Genomic DNA, 17245 nt, shown 5'->3' with positions numbered 1-17245 from the left:
TAAGACATTTTATATCTTTGAACAGGAGATTGATGTAATTCAACCCACCCTAGCGAAGAAGCTTTACCTACAGTTTAGATATGGAACACTGCCCCTTTATTCTCTGACCGACAGGTGGACGGGGGGTCCTGTACATTTATGCCCAGGCTGCAGAACAGAAGATGAAACGATTCTTCACGTCACCCTCTTCTGTCCGGCCTACGGCACTATACGGAGAAAGTGGATAATACAGCTGTGTAACAATTTGGGCATTAGGAATTATCTAGCTTTCTTCAGGATTTTGAAGTCCGATACAAATCCAGTGATAGTGTCCGTTGTAACTAAGTTTTTGTTTTCAATGTGGATTACTCGAAGGAAATTGCTCAGTTAGGGATGGCACATATGCATTTTATTGTAGAGACTCAGGGAACTAAGTGGATCAGCAAATGTTATTTTACATTTTTTTAAACATTTGAAGATTATTTAAAGTTTTATAGTTTTAATATATTGTCTCCTCCCCTCTGATGTTTTAAGATGATGCATTTTAGAGCATATAATACTAATGAATTGTTTAAAAACTGTACATGTATTTGTTTGTGCTTTTATGGTTAAAATTAAATGAAATAAAGTTTTGGAATGAAAAAAATAAATGGCATTGTCATTTACATTGTTAATAGCTTAATCGTTAAATAAATGGCATTGTCATTTACAATGCCAATAGCTTAATCGCTGGCAAATGCATGACCTATTGCATTTACACCCACTCAGAGCCACACACACAAAGCCACCTACACACACACATACAGAGCCACCCACACATAGTCATTCACATAGAGCCACCTACACAGAGCCACCCTCACACAGACAGAGCCACCCACACATAGAGCCACCTACAAAAAAAGCTATTCACACAGAGCCACACACACACACACACAGAGCCCACACACACACACAGTGCCACACACACACACAGAGCCACACACACACACACAAACAGAGCCCCCCACACAAACACAGAGCCCCCCCACACACACAGAGCCCCCCCACACACACAGAGCCCCACACACACACACAGAGCCCCACACACACACAGAGCCCCATACACACACAGAGCCCCCCCCACACACAGAGCCCCACACACACACAGAGCCCCCCACACACACAGAGCCCCCCACACACACAGAGCCCCCCACACACACAGAGCCCCCCCACACACACAGAGCCCCACACACACACACAGAGCCCCACACACACACACAGAGCCCCCCACACACACACAGAGCCCCACACACACACACAGAGCCCCACACACAGAGCCCCCCACACACACACACACAGAGCCCCCCCCAACACACACACAGAGCCCCCACACACACCCAGAGCCCCCACACACACCCAGAGCCCCCCCCACACACAGCCCTCCCACACACAGAGCCCCCCCACACACACAGAGCCCCCACACACACCCAGAGCACCCACACACACCCAAAGCCCCCACACACACACCCAGAGCCCCCACACTCACACCCAGAGCCCCCACACACACACAGACACAAACACACCCAGAGCCCCCACACACACACCCAGAGCCACATACACACAACCAGAGCCACATACACACACAGAGCTACATACACACCCAGAGCCACATACACACCCAGAGCCACATACACACCCAGAGCCACATACACACCCAGAGCCACATACACACCCAGAGCCACACACACACCCAGAGACACACACATACCCAGAGACACACACACACACTCAGGAGAGCAAGCACAGCGAGGGGACAGGAGAGCAAGCACAGCCAGGGCGTAGGAGAGCAAGCACAGCGAGGGGGCAGGAGAACCAGGGGGCTAATGTTTCTTGCGGCATTTAACAGAACGATCTGTTATTTAAGCAGTTGTCCTTTTACTCTGTTTCTGACAACAATTTGGGTGCCTTTGCCGAGGCCAGCTCCCACCTCAGCAAATAACACACCTGCCAAAATTGTAACAGCCGAGGAACATGCCTCCAAGTGTCAGCGTGGGGTGTGCACACAAAGAAGGGCTATGCCCTTGTGTTTGTGCCGCGAAGCAGGGGGAGTGTGTCTGGGTTATCTCAGGGTGAACACAACCAGCAACGAATAGTCCTTTTCGCAAGCAACAAAAGCACCAACACACATCTGTGCAAAGCAGCTCACAGGAAGCAAAGAGGGACCAGACTTTACACAGTCTTAACTGTTGACAGAATTGGTTTGTCCAATAGGCAAAGACCCAGACGCACGTATTCTGCAAAAGGGCACGCACACAGCAGGATTCTACAGCAAAATATCAACAAACACCTTTAGATGAGAAAACCCCACTACCAGGCCACTTTTGAAGCGCTTTGAAGCTTGTGAAAGTGAGAGGCTGCCGTGCTTTCGCAACAGCATCTAAACGTGAAAAGTGCAGGACAGTGTCTCTATGAAGAACTAACTTCACGGCCCTATGGTGCTCAGCAGCAGCTTTTCTTGGGGAGCACAGCGCCAAGTTCACCCTTGGCAGGCAGGGAGACGTCCCTCAGCTTTGTGGAGTGACAGAGTGCGGACCAGTACAGGGAGTCCTCTCAAAATGAACAACGCTACCCTATTCTTAATTGGGCCAGGGGGCAGTGCGCAGAGGACAGGTGTGCCCTAAATCCATGCACTCGGCTACGACCTCGCCGAACCCTCCTCCCGGATGTTTGCCAAGCAGGCTTCAAAATACAGTCATCAGGCTAGGTTCCAGTAACGTTTTAAAAAATGCCACAGTTCTTATTTGCCAAATTCAGTTCTTTTAGGCAAGTTCAGTGCTTTTGGTGAAGTTCCTGGAAAGTACGGTGCTTACTAGCGCTTCTGGGCGCATCGTAGCGCTTTTGTACGCTTCGTACGGCTTTCAGGGAAGAGCCCCACTATACCTCACGCTATACGGCGCGATCAATGTAAATGGAATGTACGAGGCGTACCAACTACCAGCAGCCGTACTAAAAGCGCACGGTTTCAGCGTATGCCTTTTCACTTGCAGGGTACGATGTGCCCAGTCTTACTCCCAAAAGCGAAGGGAGCGAGGCGTACCGGGGGACGCGTCCGGCTTGTTTAGAGGCAGGCGGGGTGTACGCTGCGCCCAAGGCGCTGGGATGCAAAACACGAGGCGTACAGTTCACAGCGCATTTGCTTCAACCCAATAGAGGCGCACAGTTCTTTACCATGGTTATGGATCGGGGCGGACGGCTCTAGGCTGATGTCCGAAGTTGCGGTGCCGTCCTGAAGGGCGGGGCGATGCGGAGGCCACGGGGTCAAGCTAGTTTCAATCTGTACCGTAGAAATCACCACCATTTTTCGGTCGCGGTCGTGCAGAAAGGGCTGCCGAAAAGATCCGAAATTTTTGCGATTCGGGGGCATGTTTTTTTCTGAGTGACAGATGACGTCATGGGTAGAAAGAAGGTAAAAAACACGCCCCCGAATCGCCAAAAGACGGGGCTTAAAGGGAGTGACGCCCCTCTCCTCAAATGGCTGGCCAGCATTTACTAGGCCAGCCAATGGAGAAGAGGGGCGGGGTCCAAGCCCCCTCTAAGAAACATAAAATCTTCAGCTACGCAGTGCGACGGTCCTCAACCTAAAAAGGGAGTCTGCAGCCTTCGCTTCCAGAGGCACCACTTCTGTAGACCCTTTTTACTGATACGGCTTAGACTTCTGCTTCTTGAGAGCACATCCTGGTGTGGGGAACAAGTAGAGCAGGGTACAGCCCCAGTAGATCAACTAGAGCAGTCAGCGGCCTACTGTGAGCACTTCCCATAGCGTGTAAAATGGGAGCTCCCCCCACCCACCACTGGAAGGTGACAAAATAAGGGAGGAGTGACAGACCCAATTCGAGGAGGCCACAGAGTGGACAGGGGCTACTTTACCCAACTATGGTGGGTGAGGTCAATTGCCACTGCTATACTGGGGAATGTTGTACTATGACTTGGCAAACCGGGCCAAGCACAAGCAAGCAATCACAGGGTTCTTTGGGAGGTGGTGTGGAGGGAAGAGAACAGCTAACAAGCTTGACAATGGATCAGGCTTATGAATGCAGTGTCAAGCCAGACCTAAAAATCTATGTACGTCAAACATTGTTCCTCTCCTATCTGTGCTGCTGTCAGAGTAAAACACAATAAAATATCTAGTTATCGAATACATTTTAATAACGTGTGTGTCCCCAAAAATTCAAGCTCAGACAGCTGAATAAATAAATAAATAATGGCTGTGTGCAGGAAAAACGAATCAGCTGCCCCTATTAACAAAGTCTTCATGGATTTCAAAAGTTAGTCCAGTCTCCATCCTCCTCACTCCAGTATCTGTATCCTTCAGCCACAAGGATGTAGGCAATATACGCCCCCCTGTCTGGGGAAGCTGTCCTCACCTTCTTTTATGTTGTTTCATGCCAAACAAGGAGCATCCAAGATGGATCCCACTGGCTGTGGTACTTGGACAGAGGAAAACAAACAGACAGACAGACAGAACCATACACACAGAGGTACTACAATACAGGTATCACGCACTTTGCCGTGGTGTTTCGAAGGTCTGATACGGGATGTTATCAGAACTGCAGAGCCCTTGAATAGCTGTGGAACCTCCAGTACGGTTGTTGGAACTGCTCAACTGGGGTATAAGCTGCAGCTCTATTGTTCTTGAAATGTTCCAAGGAAGAGTCAGCCTTCGCTCCCCAAAAGCTGCTAATCATCAAAGGGCATGTCGAATAGCCTGGACATCTCCTGAAAACCCATCGGAAAGCATCCATGCATGTCAACGCAGCCTGAAAGCTATATTCCTACATCAATCAATGGCGTCAGTGGAGTCAAAGCCACACTTTAGGATCTGCTGGAAAGTATCTAGGCCATTACACGGTCAGATAATGGCTTTCTCATATGTTCTTGCAGGCTTTTAAATATACATTAAGCCAGTTCCAATAATGCAGGGACATATTGGCCTGGGAGGCAAGTGCAAATTGCCATGCAGAGAGCCAAACCAGCAGAGGCAAAAGCTTTGCGACCAATGGAATCCAGCTTCTTAAATTCCCTATTAGGAATATCAATTGGGAAGGCATTCATGTTCTGCTTAGAAAGCGACATCTGAACAATCAGACTCTGGTGACAGATGGGATGACAAAAAGTGATAGTTACCCAGAGTAGGCTCATGTTACCTGGCAGGCTGGCTGTAGACTGTTGGGCCACACAAAGGACATCTCTCAAAAAGCAATGATGGGATCCAGTACAGCCTTATTAAATGAAAGCATATCCTCTGAAGAACCTGGGAAAGACTGCAAGATTTCAATCAGAATAATAGACGTCAAGTTTCAAGGACTATACCTTCTTCTGGATAACTGTTGTAAAGGATGTAACCTCCTCTGAGGCAGGGTAACTGGGACTAAGTAATGTTCTCTTCTCGAGGAGTATCTAGGACACTCGCATTTTGTAAAGTCGAAATGAAAGAACAACAGTTTTGTGAGGAGGCAATCCGCCTCAAAGTCATCATCCTCGATGCATCCGTAGTCCTTATTATTCTCAGCCTACGCTTCTGACCCAAAGCCAAAAATGTCCTCCAATTGGACAAATCTTTGCGTGAGAGGTTTGTCGAACCATCCTGAAAAGACTCTGCATTGCATTCACCAGCATGGAGTGGCCAAAAGGCAGGAGACTAATTAGGTGCCGGGGTTCGTCCAACAACAGGGGAGAGTTCAGCGTCACCGAATGAGATGCTGAACAGTCTGGGAATGGCAACTCTTCCTTTCAATAGTGTTTTTTGCGGGACGAGCTCTTAGAAGAATGTTTCTTGGAAGGTGATTCACCTTAGGGGAGAGAGTCCATCTGGAAACAGCCCTGCAAGCCTAATCTAAAAAAAACTTGGCCTTTCCCTCTTTGATAAGCTTTGGGTGTATGGGCACGTATGTATTAGAGGCCATGGTACTGTGTCCTAATGCCAGACACCAGTCGTTGTGGGTATCCAAAAGGGATATTTATTGCTTCACTGTCCACAAGGCTTGAAGCCCTAGGCATTTTGCGGAGACATTTGACCGACTCCCTTGAGAAAGCTTAGAATTTTGTCATACCGAGAGAGAGCTTTGAACCACATCAATGAGGTGAAAAAAAACCTAATACCAGTGTCTCATATACTCCAGTGAAGTGCCATCCACATAGGCTGTCTTCATTGATGGTGTTCTGTTGCAACACTGAATAGCCATCTGAAGCCTGCAAGGAGAATTCATAAGGTGAGGAATCTGTGGGACAATGCACCCATCAGAATGTGTGGGTTTGAAGTCATTAGGGAAGACGTTACTTAGTTCATGTGAAAGGTAAATGGCTTTTCACAGACCACATCCTTTGAAATTCATCAATATCGTGAAATGCTGTTTTTGCAGATGATATTCTGACTGTTGGGAACGTGGATTTTTTTGCATTTCAAGCTGTATCTGTATTTCAACTGGTGTTGGCAACTGTGTTTGTCGGGCAGGATGTAGGAGGTCCACAATTCCCCTTCTATGATGCGAGTAAGAGTATTTGCTAAGGCTAATGATAGAGGGAACAATATGTTATTGCAAATTTTCAAAGAGATGGGAAGGTATTGGTATGTCTCAGTGGTCTAGAGTCTTGCTGATCTTGCTTGTGAGTAAGGTTAAATCCCAGCATTTGCATCTGTTGGTAGAAGGTGGGTCAATGAGAAGAAATGGGTGATAGAGTGGATGGTGACTGCTCCCCTAAAAGAGTATGGCTGTGAGTTAAGAGACTGTGCGCAGGACTGAAACAGAGAAGGATATGTCATCTCCAACAGTGGGTTTACAGTTGATTGTATGCATTGAAGATAGTGTCTAAAGTGTGATCAGTTTAATTTGTAGTCTGTCCTACAAACAGCTGCTTTAGAGTCCTATTGGCCTCATGCAATCAAAATAATTCACAAACTAAAAATACATATATACATACAGCTGGGGGGCAATAAGTTAGTCCATTTTAGCTATTACACTCTTGAATTGTGACAGACAGCAGAGAACAGAATTGGTAGGGTGATGTGGTTGTATGTCAGAAATATTGTCTGGCATAAATTTTGAATCCTAATTACTGTTTACTAAAATATAGTTGAACTGGATGAAGCTTTTCTATTATTCATTGTAATGGGATGATATTTGTGGAAAATATATTTTGGACACAATGTTTTTGTCAGACAATATTTAGCCCCACAAAATTTGAATACGATAGCAGCTAGTTGGCCAGTATTACTTTGCAAAAGTTGTTCTTTCCATTCATTATCTTTTTAGTTACCCATGTGTGTTTAAACTAGGTCGACAGGTTACAGTGATTAAAAGCCAACAGTAACATTTTTGGATTAGTAAAAAACATATTTTCTTGTGATGTGCATTAAAGTTAAACAGGGTTTTTATACTTGTTCCGAGTACACCTATTAAAAAGAACCCTTAATGTTCTATAAAAAATATATCCAAGTTATTTATTTTTTATTTAAAATGTTTATTGCATGCTTATGGCCACTGCGTTTAGGCAGCATCATTTCTTTTTTCCTTCATTTTATTTTTGTCTCAAATTTTTAGATTACAAACAAAACCTCCAGTTAGACAAGTCAGACCTTTTGGCTTAGCCAATGCTTGTTTTATCTGCACCCCATTGAAACGGCTGCCTGCTGGTTCGTCACTATATAAATAAGTGTGCTTGATAACCTCTAAAATTGCAGAGTGTAAAAGAGATGAGTGCAAGTTCATGTTTGTGTGGTGACAGGGAGTACACAAGAGATTTATATGGGTCCTCTAAACAAAAGAGAGAAAAAAGAAATAGTAGCAACTAAATATTAAACTCACCGTTTGCTCATTTCATGCAGGGCTCCACTACGGCAGGTGAAAAGGTATTGCCCCAGCAACTTGAGTTGCTCACGACTCCTAGCAATACGCGACATCTCTTCTACGTGAACGTACATACTTTCATTTACAGACCTTACGTTAATCAATGGTTCATTACGAATCTGGTTCAAGAATTTCAGAGCTGGTCTGCAAACCTCAAAAACAAGAAACAGTAACTCTTTAATGTTTTGGAAAACACTGAAAATGCATACAATCATAAAAAGAAGAGGTACCGAGCACATAGGTGGTTCTGTTTTCTATACGTGCGTAGGTACAAATAACTTACATACACACACACACATATATATATATATATATATATATATATATATATATATATATATATATATTTATTACCTACTGGCGATAGCCAGTAGGTATATATAGTTAGGATTGTTTTCCATAGGGAAATCGCAACATTCTATTGGGAATAACTTTGGCGCCGGTTGAGGAATCTTCCTGAAATTTTCCTTAACTTTGCCTCGCGGCGCTCCGCTCCTTCCCTGAACGTTTGGGGGGGGGATTCGTCAAGCGGGGGCCGAGATAAAAGGGGGGTCCCAAAACGTGTTTTCCCCATGTTAATTTCCATAGGGCGGTTGTACTCACTTTTAGCCCGAACGGCTGAATGGTTTTCCACCAAACTTTGCAAAATTGTAGGGACTGGTAGCCCGATGTGCCTTTGCTATGTCTCAAGATATGTGCTCCAGTGGTTTTTACGAAAATTAACTTTGAAAAAATATATATTGGGCTACATTGGGCTATATATATGTTAGAGCCCAAATGTAGCCCAATGTAGCCCAAAGAAGGCCACCAGAGACAAAAAAAAACAAATGTAGCCCAAATATCAGCCAGATGTAGCCCAACGACAGAATGTCCCAGAGTGTTCTAAAGAACAACTAGAACACTAACAGTCTTACTTATGACAAAAGTATGGCACACCTGAAGTCATCTTGATTGGAATAAAGTGGTAACACTTAATACATTTAATTTGAAAAGGTAGTTATAGTTAGGACCTAGTTTCCATAGGAAATCGTCAACCTTCTATTTGGATTAACTTTGGCCCTGGTGGATGAATCTTTGCGAATTTCTCAAAGAAGATGGCTCGGTCCGCTGCGCTCCTTCCCTGAAAATTTGGGGGGGATTGGTGAAGTGGGGGCTGAGATAAAAGGGGGGTCCCAAAACGTGTTTTCTCCATGCTATTTTCCATAGGACGTTTAGACACGGCTACAGGTCGAACGGCTGAATGGATTTATAAGAAATTTGGCAAAACTGTAGAGTCCGGCTCGCAGATTACGCTTTTTGTGGAATGGTGTAAATCCGTTCAGTAGTTGCAGAGAAAATTAAAGTTAAAGTCAATTATATATCTATAAGCGCGCACGGGTGCGCGCACTCAAGCGGCTGCGCGCGAGCGCAATTTTTTTTTTGCTGCGTGACGTCTGTTAACGTTCGATTCGAAGGAAATCAGTCTTGTCATTTCAAAGCGTTGGAACATGGAAAGGGGAGAAGGTAGAGATTGTTTTGCTGCGTAGGTTTTCTCAGGGTGTGCAGTAAGGACCTTAAACGCGAAAATATATATATATTTTTTTTTCGAAAAAAGTTGCGGGGTGCGTGTGAGTAAATATATTCTCGTTTCAAAGCGTTAGAACATGGAAAGGGGAGAAGGTAGAGATTGTTTTGCTGCGTAGGTTCTGTCAGGGTGTGCAGCAGTAAGGCCCTTAAAGGCGAAAATATATATATATATATATATTTTTTTAAAAAGTTGCGGGGTGCGCACGAGTAAATATATTCTCGTTTCAAAACGTTGGAACATGGAAAGGGGTGAAGGTAGAGATTGTTTCGCTGCGTAGGTTCTCTCAGGGTGTGCAGTAAGGCCCTTAAACGCGAAAATATATATATATATATATATATATATATATATATATATATATATATTTTTTTTTTAAATAAGGTTGCGGGGTGCACGCACTCGGACGCGCACACCTATTTACAAGAGTGTGAAAATGGAGATAAAACAGAAGTTTGAGTGGTTTGATATAAGGTGGCTCTGAAAAGAGCCCTTGTGTTAATTGAGTTGTTTCTGCATTTATAAGTAAGTACTGTCTGAGATGTGTAATATTGTAAGATTTTAAATAATCATCACAATAATCGATTTACTTACTTACTTAAGTAAGTACCGATGCAGAGTCTGATGTTGCAGAGGAAGATTCTGTTTGACATGACATGTAACAGCTGTGGATAGGCAGGTGTTTTTGGAGGGAAAACAGTGTTGTTAGTTTGCTGTAGAACGTTGAGATATGAACTTTTGACCTGTGCCTTCAGCCAGGTGCAGAATGAGGTGTTACCATGGAAACAGGCAGAGATGGCAGTGGGTCATGGGTGACTTTTATGTGACATTGAAAATATTGTGAGGGACAACCAACTGAAATGTAAATTTGAATACAAAATTTTGCGGGAGGAAATATGATTGGCTGAAGAGACATATAAGAGTCTGTATTGACTGTATATCTGTGCCATTGAATTTTGGTTGCAGTGATAGCAGCATAATTGAGACTTTCGTCAAACGAATATCTATTTTGTGACTGTCACTGTTGTACATCGTACAAAGCATTGGTAAAGGTAAGTCTGTAACTGTTTGTTTTGTCATGTACAGTAAAATATGGTTTACTCACAAACAAGGATTGATTTTCCTCATAGTTTGAAACTAAACTCATGTTTGGCTGTCATAATGTGTTGTATTTCTAAAACTATTTTTAATTTAAATGTGAAATATGAAGTATAAAATATGTGTAATATAAAGAGTAATTATTTGTGTGATTTTGAAGCTTTTATATATAATGAGAGAAGTTGTTTATGAAGTGAAAAAATGATATTAGCAGAGAGACAGATAATGCAGATAGAGAGAGAAATGGTAAATTACACGTGATACCGTCGTGAAAAAATGTTAAACTTTCTGTCACACGAGAAAATTAGAGTGCGGTTTCAGGAGGCGGCCTGCATTGGTGGGTGTAGGTTGAGAAGGGCAGGTGGTTGAGTGAAATAAAATCAAAAGTTGGTATATTACATGTGATACCGTCTTGAAAAAGTGGTAATGCTTAATGAATTCTTAAACTTTCTGACAGACGACAAAATTACATTGTAGTTTGCGGCCGCGGCTTGTACTGGTGGGGTGAGAGGGGGAGGTGGTCGATTAAAATAAAATGAAAAGTTCTGACCATGAGGTTGTACACAGATTTGTGCAGTAAATGTGTTCGTAATTTGAGGTATCAAACTGAATATAAAAATATCTCTGTCACTCCTGCTGTTTGACTGCATTTTCATCTGCCTTCTGTTTTCCGTCTCCGTTGCCCTGTGTTATCTTATTGTTTGTGTGTCTGTCTGTGTCTGCCTTCAGTCCGGGTTGAGGAACTTTGCTGTGGAGGCACACACAGATAGTCGCATCAAAGTAGTTGGAACGTTTTCAAAAAACTATTTATATAATTGAAATGCTTTTTTGAAACGGTAGTGAATGTTTTCTTTCAGAATTACCGCTCGGTTGCTTCCATAGAGCAGAGGGTATGTTGTATTTCACTACTTAGTGCCTCTGCATCTGCACTGTGTTGTCTGGTGGCTGGCGGAGAAGTGTTTGTTATTGTGGAGATTAAAGCGTGATAAAGAGTGAAATACGACATTGCGTCTGGTCTGTAGAAGCGTGGGAGCAGTGATTAACACTGAGTGAAGCGGAACTGCGACGGTGCTAGTGGTTAGACAATATGGGGCAGATTTATGAAGGCCTTGCGCCGCCGGTGCGTCATTTTTAACATGGGAAAAAGTGACGCAACGGCGGCGCAAGGCCTTCATAAATCTGCCCCTATGTCTTTATCTATGAGCTCTCTGCATGCGAAGCACTATCACGTTTCTGTTATGCTATTGTGTAAGGGAAAAAAAGCGCGCCAAAACCGACAAAATGGCGAGAGGTGCATGTATGTAATGTGTTGGATCGTTCGCAAATCAGTGTTGGGTTCAGAGAGTGAGTCGTTTCTAAGTAAGGGAGTGTTATATCTATGCTTGTTCGTCGTAAACAAAGAGGCGCCATGTTCAGACTCCCTCTTTCCCCATTCCATCGGTCGTTCGATCATCACTCAAGTTGTACAAAAACATCTCTCTTATCGAGTCAACGTGTGGAACGTATAGCCTGTCGAGTTGTACACATTTGGGGGCATATTACCAAGCAATAGCGATAATTATCGCTATTGCTTGGTTAGAGAGAAAAATTTACCGCAGAGCTGCGGCGATTTTTATCGCAGATAAGCCTTGCTATTACCAATGTTTATCACAAATGCGATAAAAAACGGCCGCAATGCATGAATATCGCTGAAAAGTCAACAATATTCATGCATTACCGAGCTAATGCTCTTAGCCATTTTATCCACCTCCCATTGGATAACATGGCTAAGAACTGCTCAGGGGCAGGTGTTGTTGTGGAGGCACACACAGATAGTCGCATCAAAGTAGTTGGAACGTTTTCAAAAAACTATTTATATAATTGAAATGCTTTTTTGAAGCGCTAGTGAATGTTTTCTTTCAGAATTACCGCTCGGTTGCTTCCATAGAGCAGAGGGTATGTTGTATTTCACTACTTAGTGCCTCTGCATCTGCACTGTGTTGTCTGGTGGCTGGCGGAGAAGTGTTTGTTATTGTGGAGATTAAAGCGTGATAAAGAGTGAAATACGACATAGCGTCTGGTCTGTAGAAGCGTGGGAGCAGTGATTAACACTGAGTGAAGCGGAACTGCGACGGTGCTAGTGGTTAGACAATATGGGGCAGATTTATGAAGGCCTTGCGCCGCCGGTGCGTCATTTTTAACATGGGAAAAAGTGACGCACCAGCGGCGCAAGGTCTTCATAAATCTGCCCCTATGTCTTTATCAATGAGCTCTCTGCATGCGAAGCACTATCACGTTTCTGTTATGCTATTGTGTAAGGGAAAAAAAACGCGCCAAAACCGACAAAATGGCGAGAGGTGCATGTATGTAATGTTTGGATCGTTCGCAAATCAGTGTTGGGTTCAGAGAGTGAGTCGTTTCTAAGTAAGGGAGTGTTATATCTATGCTTGTTCGTCGTAAACAAAGAGGCACCATGTTCAGACCCCCTCTTTCCTCATTCCGTCGGTCGTTCGATCATAACTCAAGTCGTACAAAAACATCTCTCTTATCGAGTCAACGTATGGAACGTATAGCCTGTCGAGTTGTACACATTTGGGGGCATATTACCAAGCAATAGCGATAATTATCGCTATTGGTTGGTTAGAGAGAAAAATTTACCGTAGGTAGGGGGCTCAGTAACAGGGGATTTGGGCGGGGTGGAGCGTGCAGCCCACTGAAGAGGGGGGGGGGGTGGATCAAGGTGTTTGGAAGTGGAACAGAGGCAGAGCACGCCAAATTCCTGCCATGGTCCGTTACGCAAATATGTATGCATTCTTAGAGGATTATTATATTAAGAATATATATTAATATGGTGGCTCCTGGGGTTTGGTGGTCCTGTGCAGGTGTACTGCTTGCATATGCCCATGGTTGGCCCTGTATTTTCTGTCTATGCACTTGTTCTCCGTCACATGGGCTTTTAGTTATGAAGGCCTTGTGTTGCTGGTGCATGAGTTTTAACATGGGAAAAAGTGATATATCTGTGGCACAATGGTTTCATAAATGAGACATTTTGTATCTTATTGTAATGATAGAGAATCTTGGGGAATGTATCTGTTATGCTTGTTCTTTGCTATAATGGCTCTATGTTGTGTAAGAAATAAGTCTGTAATAAGTTAATTAAATTTTATTATTTTCTTTTTTACAGTGTTTGGTGCTGAAAAGCAACAACCTGCCTTCTGAATTATACAGTTTGAGGAATTATATTCTTTTTTTTCAGGTGAGTTGGTATTTTTGCATAGGCAATTTTTTTGGGTGCATATGAAAATAATGAAGAAGATTTTTTTAAATGTTTGTAAAATTTGATTTTGAAATATGATTTTATCTTGAATTATTCACATGGGTTGTATCTGTTTATACTAGATATGTATTTTGGGAAATTCTCCACTGACAGTTGAAATTATCTTTTAATGGGCTTGGTGCATGTGTTGTTTTTGATGGAGTTCAGATTTACGGATCATTGGGTTATAATTCTTTCATGTTTCCATTACTTAAATCTTGTGAAGTGCTCATGATTTTTGAAATCTTGTTGCATTATGTTTGGCAGTGTTTCTCCTTTATTTACAGAGAGGTATTATGATATGGTTCTAGGTGAGATGGGTATCTTTCCTGCATATCTGTGATTATACTATGTATAGGCATTGTTTTACATATTCATGCAGAGGTTTATTATGAGGTTGTTCTTCATACTTAGTATGACATTTTGTATATGCTATGACTTTTACATGGTGAGTATGCTGTTGAAACATAAAAGTAACTGTCTCTGTGGGAAGTAGTAATCTGTTAAGTGAATGCTATGGTTTGTATAGTGTGAACCTTCTCTTCAGAGTGCATATAGTTTACATAGCTCTTTGTACTGGTGAACTGAAAAAATTGATCTGTAAAAATTAAGTCTACAGATTATAAACATTTGTGATATCTAGAAAACCTAAAAATAAATTTTACAGTAAAATGTCTTTTAACAACAGTAATTATTTAATGGAAAAAAAAGATTAGTGTTAATGTTTAGGGTTATATTGCCAATTTCTTTTCAACACAAGAGGAACGTGGTATCTTAACATATATAGAGTTAATAAGTTAGAAATTATAAAAAAATATGTAGTTTAAAAATTAGTAAAAGTACTTTTAAGTTACACATTTATGAAAAAAGATATAATTTAGTCTCTATATTTTTTTAAAAGGATACAGAAGAATAAACTGAGTCTAGTTATGGAGAATTCCTCAGAAGAGAAACAAATTCATTTTGAAATCATTAACGAAGTGATGGAGGAAATTTTAGATGCAGTCTTTGAAGAGGAAATTGATGAAAATAATGATTTTATGGACATGTCTTTAGACTCAGCTTACTTAGAGATGGTAGAAGGAGATGAGGACTTTGGACTTGAAGATGTTACTGATGATATAATGCTGGAAGTTCTACTAGATTATGAACTTTTCAATGAATAAAAAATTTTTGGATAGTAAAGCATTCTTGAAGACAGTTTTCTTGTCCTATTCATCGATGATGTGCTTTATGAGAGTGATAAGACATGTTCTCATGAAGTGTAAAAGAGATTGTAGTAAAAAAGGTTAAAACATCTACGATGACCCATAGTTCTTGAAAAAAGTGTACTGTTTGTATGCTTTAAAAATTTGAATTAAAAACTGTCTATAATGTTAAAACAGATATGGAGTGTGATAAAATTAAGAACCAACATTTACTACAGGATTTCCTACTCTGTTCAGAGACTTTCTGTTATTTTCTTTATTCTACTTAGAAAATGAATCTGTGGTTTAAATTTGTACGTTATATGCTAGTAGTCAACTATAATATTTGTTATGTTTGTGTTTTACAGATTGAGAATTTCATCAAAATCTTAAATTAAGATGCCGACCAGAACTGAAAAAAGAAAGCTCTATAAACGGACTTACAATTTGAAGAAGAAAGGAATTGAAGAAGTATCAAAAGAACATAGGACGGATAAAAAGAAGAGTGCTCCTGGTAAGCAAACCAAAAAGTTTTTGAGAGCAATATGTGGAAGGAAAAATGTTAGTATTGAAGTGCACAAGAAAAAAAGTATAACAGTATCGAGAAGGAGACATGGAACCAAAGATAAAAATGTTTCTGGAATCAGGAAAATCTGTACAGTAAAACTCGGATGAATCAATTTAGCCAAATCAGGAAGCGTATGTTTTACAACAGAGTAGTTTCGAATTTATTACAAAAGGAGAAAGTTTCTAAAAGAAGATCTGCTTTTCTTAAGAAGAAACAATATATAGAGGGTATTGTTGAGCGCGCGTTTGAGACAAAAAGAAAATTATTTATTTTAGTACTTAATAGAATAAATACGCTAAATAAGGCAATACGAGTTTTAAAAGCTAAAAGTAAATGGAAGAGACACATAAATAGGAGTAATTTTTGTAAAGTGTTTTCTGGGAAGTGGATGCATACTTCAACGTCTGAACCATTTTTTAATGAAGAGAGTTACTTTCAAAGTAACGATTTGTTGCATGCAGTTGACACCAGTGGTCGAGGATACGAGGTGAAGGAGGGATGTGTAATTGAGAAAGAGAAAATTGTGGTTAGAAATGCAGAAGAGGTGATGGCTGGAGAAGCTTCAGGGGGACGTACTAATGTTCCTGTTTACAGTTGGAATTGTAGTAGCATTTGTAGTGTACGACAGGATTCAATTGATTTCTTTCACAATTTCTTACGTAAGTACACTAAAGAAAGTCTAAAAAAAAAAAATTGTTATGTTGCAAGAATTAGATCATTGCAGAGTGCGAGAAAAAATAGGTCTGCAAGGTCATTCTCTGGCTTGTCTTTCTAAAAAAATATGCCAGAGTGTGTTTCATCACTTCAGGATGTTAGCAGTGCATCATACTAAAATGAGAAAATTGGTGAGAAAGTTGTATTATGCAAAAAGTCCAGCACTTAAACTTAAACAGTTAAATAGTGCTCTTTTGCATGGATGTGAATTAGATGTTAAGAAGATTTGTGCAGAAATTGAGGTAAGTTATTTTGGTCCAGAGGAAGATAATGCAGAGACTGATATAATTATAGAAGGAAATGTGTTAGAAAATGTTGGACATGTTAATATTGAAAATTTTGAAAAGGAAATAATAAAGTTTAAGGTAATTGCAGGTGAGAAACCAAATTTTTCTTGTGTCTGTTGTCGACGCATTCATTACAAAAGTCAAACTAGGTTAGTTGATTTATATTTAAAAAGTGAAGATGAAAGTAATGTTCAATGGAAAGATTTTGCAACTTATTTGTTGGTGGAAAACTATTTTGATTTGGGTTTTGAGCAACGTATTTGTAAATATTGTTATAATAAATTAAATGAAAATAAAATGCCTGCTAGAGCTGTTCATAATAATCTAGAGTTGATAAATATTCCATCAGAATTGATGAATTTAAATACTTATGAGACTATTCTGATCCAATGTGTACATCCTTTTCAGTCTATTGTTCGTATGGAGCCTAAGACTGGTAAATTAAATCCTTCAGATTTACAAAGAGGATTAAAGGGTAGAGTTGTATATTTGCCACTTGATTTAAAAAAAAAATATGGAAACAATTGGTGTTGAAAATGTAGAAGAGGAACCTGTAGTTATTTTAGTTAATGGTGTACCTACAAAGAGTAAGAAAATCTGGCAAGATTTAGTGGATGTTAGAAAAGTCAAAAAGGCAACGTTGTATTTAGTTCAAAACAATAAGTACTATAAA

At 41.1% G+C, this 17245-nt stretch overlaps 1 protein-coding gene across 3 annotated transcripts in view; it reads right to left on the bottom strand.

The window, feature by feature from the left end:
- Positions 1 to 17245, bottom strand: part of PLEKHM1 (pleckstrin homology and RUN domain containing M1) — a 247449-nt gene that overhangs the window by 31109 nt on the left and 199095 nt on the right. For all 3 annotated transcript variants that reach the window (XM_078645003.1, XM_078645004.1, XM_078645005.1), the window contains exon 9: positions 7821 to 8014. In XM_078645003.1, coding sequence (XP_078501129.1) covers positions 7821 to 8014 — 194 coding nt within the window. The remainder of the gene's footprint in view (positions 1 to 7820; positions 8015 to 17245) is intronic.

This window comes from Lissotriton helveticus, chromosome 5_1 (genome assembly GCF_964261635.1).
Source record: "Lissotriton helveticus chromosome 5_1, aLisHel1.1, whole genome shotgun sequence".
Classification (NCBI taxonomy): domain Eukaryota; kingdom Metazoa; phylum Chordata; class Amphibia; order Caudata; family Salamandridae; genus Lissotriton; species Lissotriton helveticus.
The sequence above is the reverse complement of the archived record's forward strand: the minus strand, read 5'-3'. Positions and strand labels throughout refer to the sequence as shown.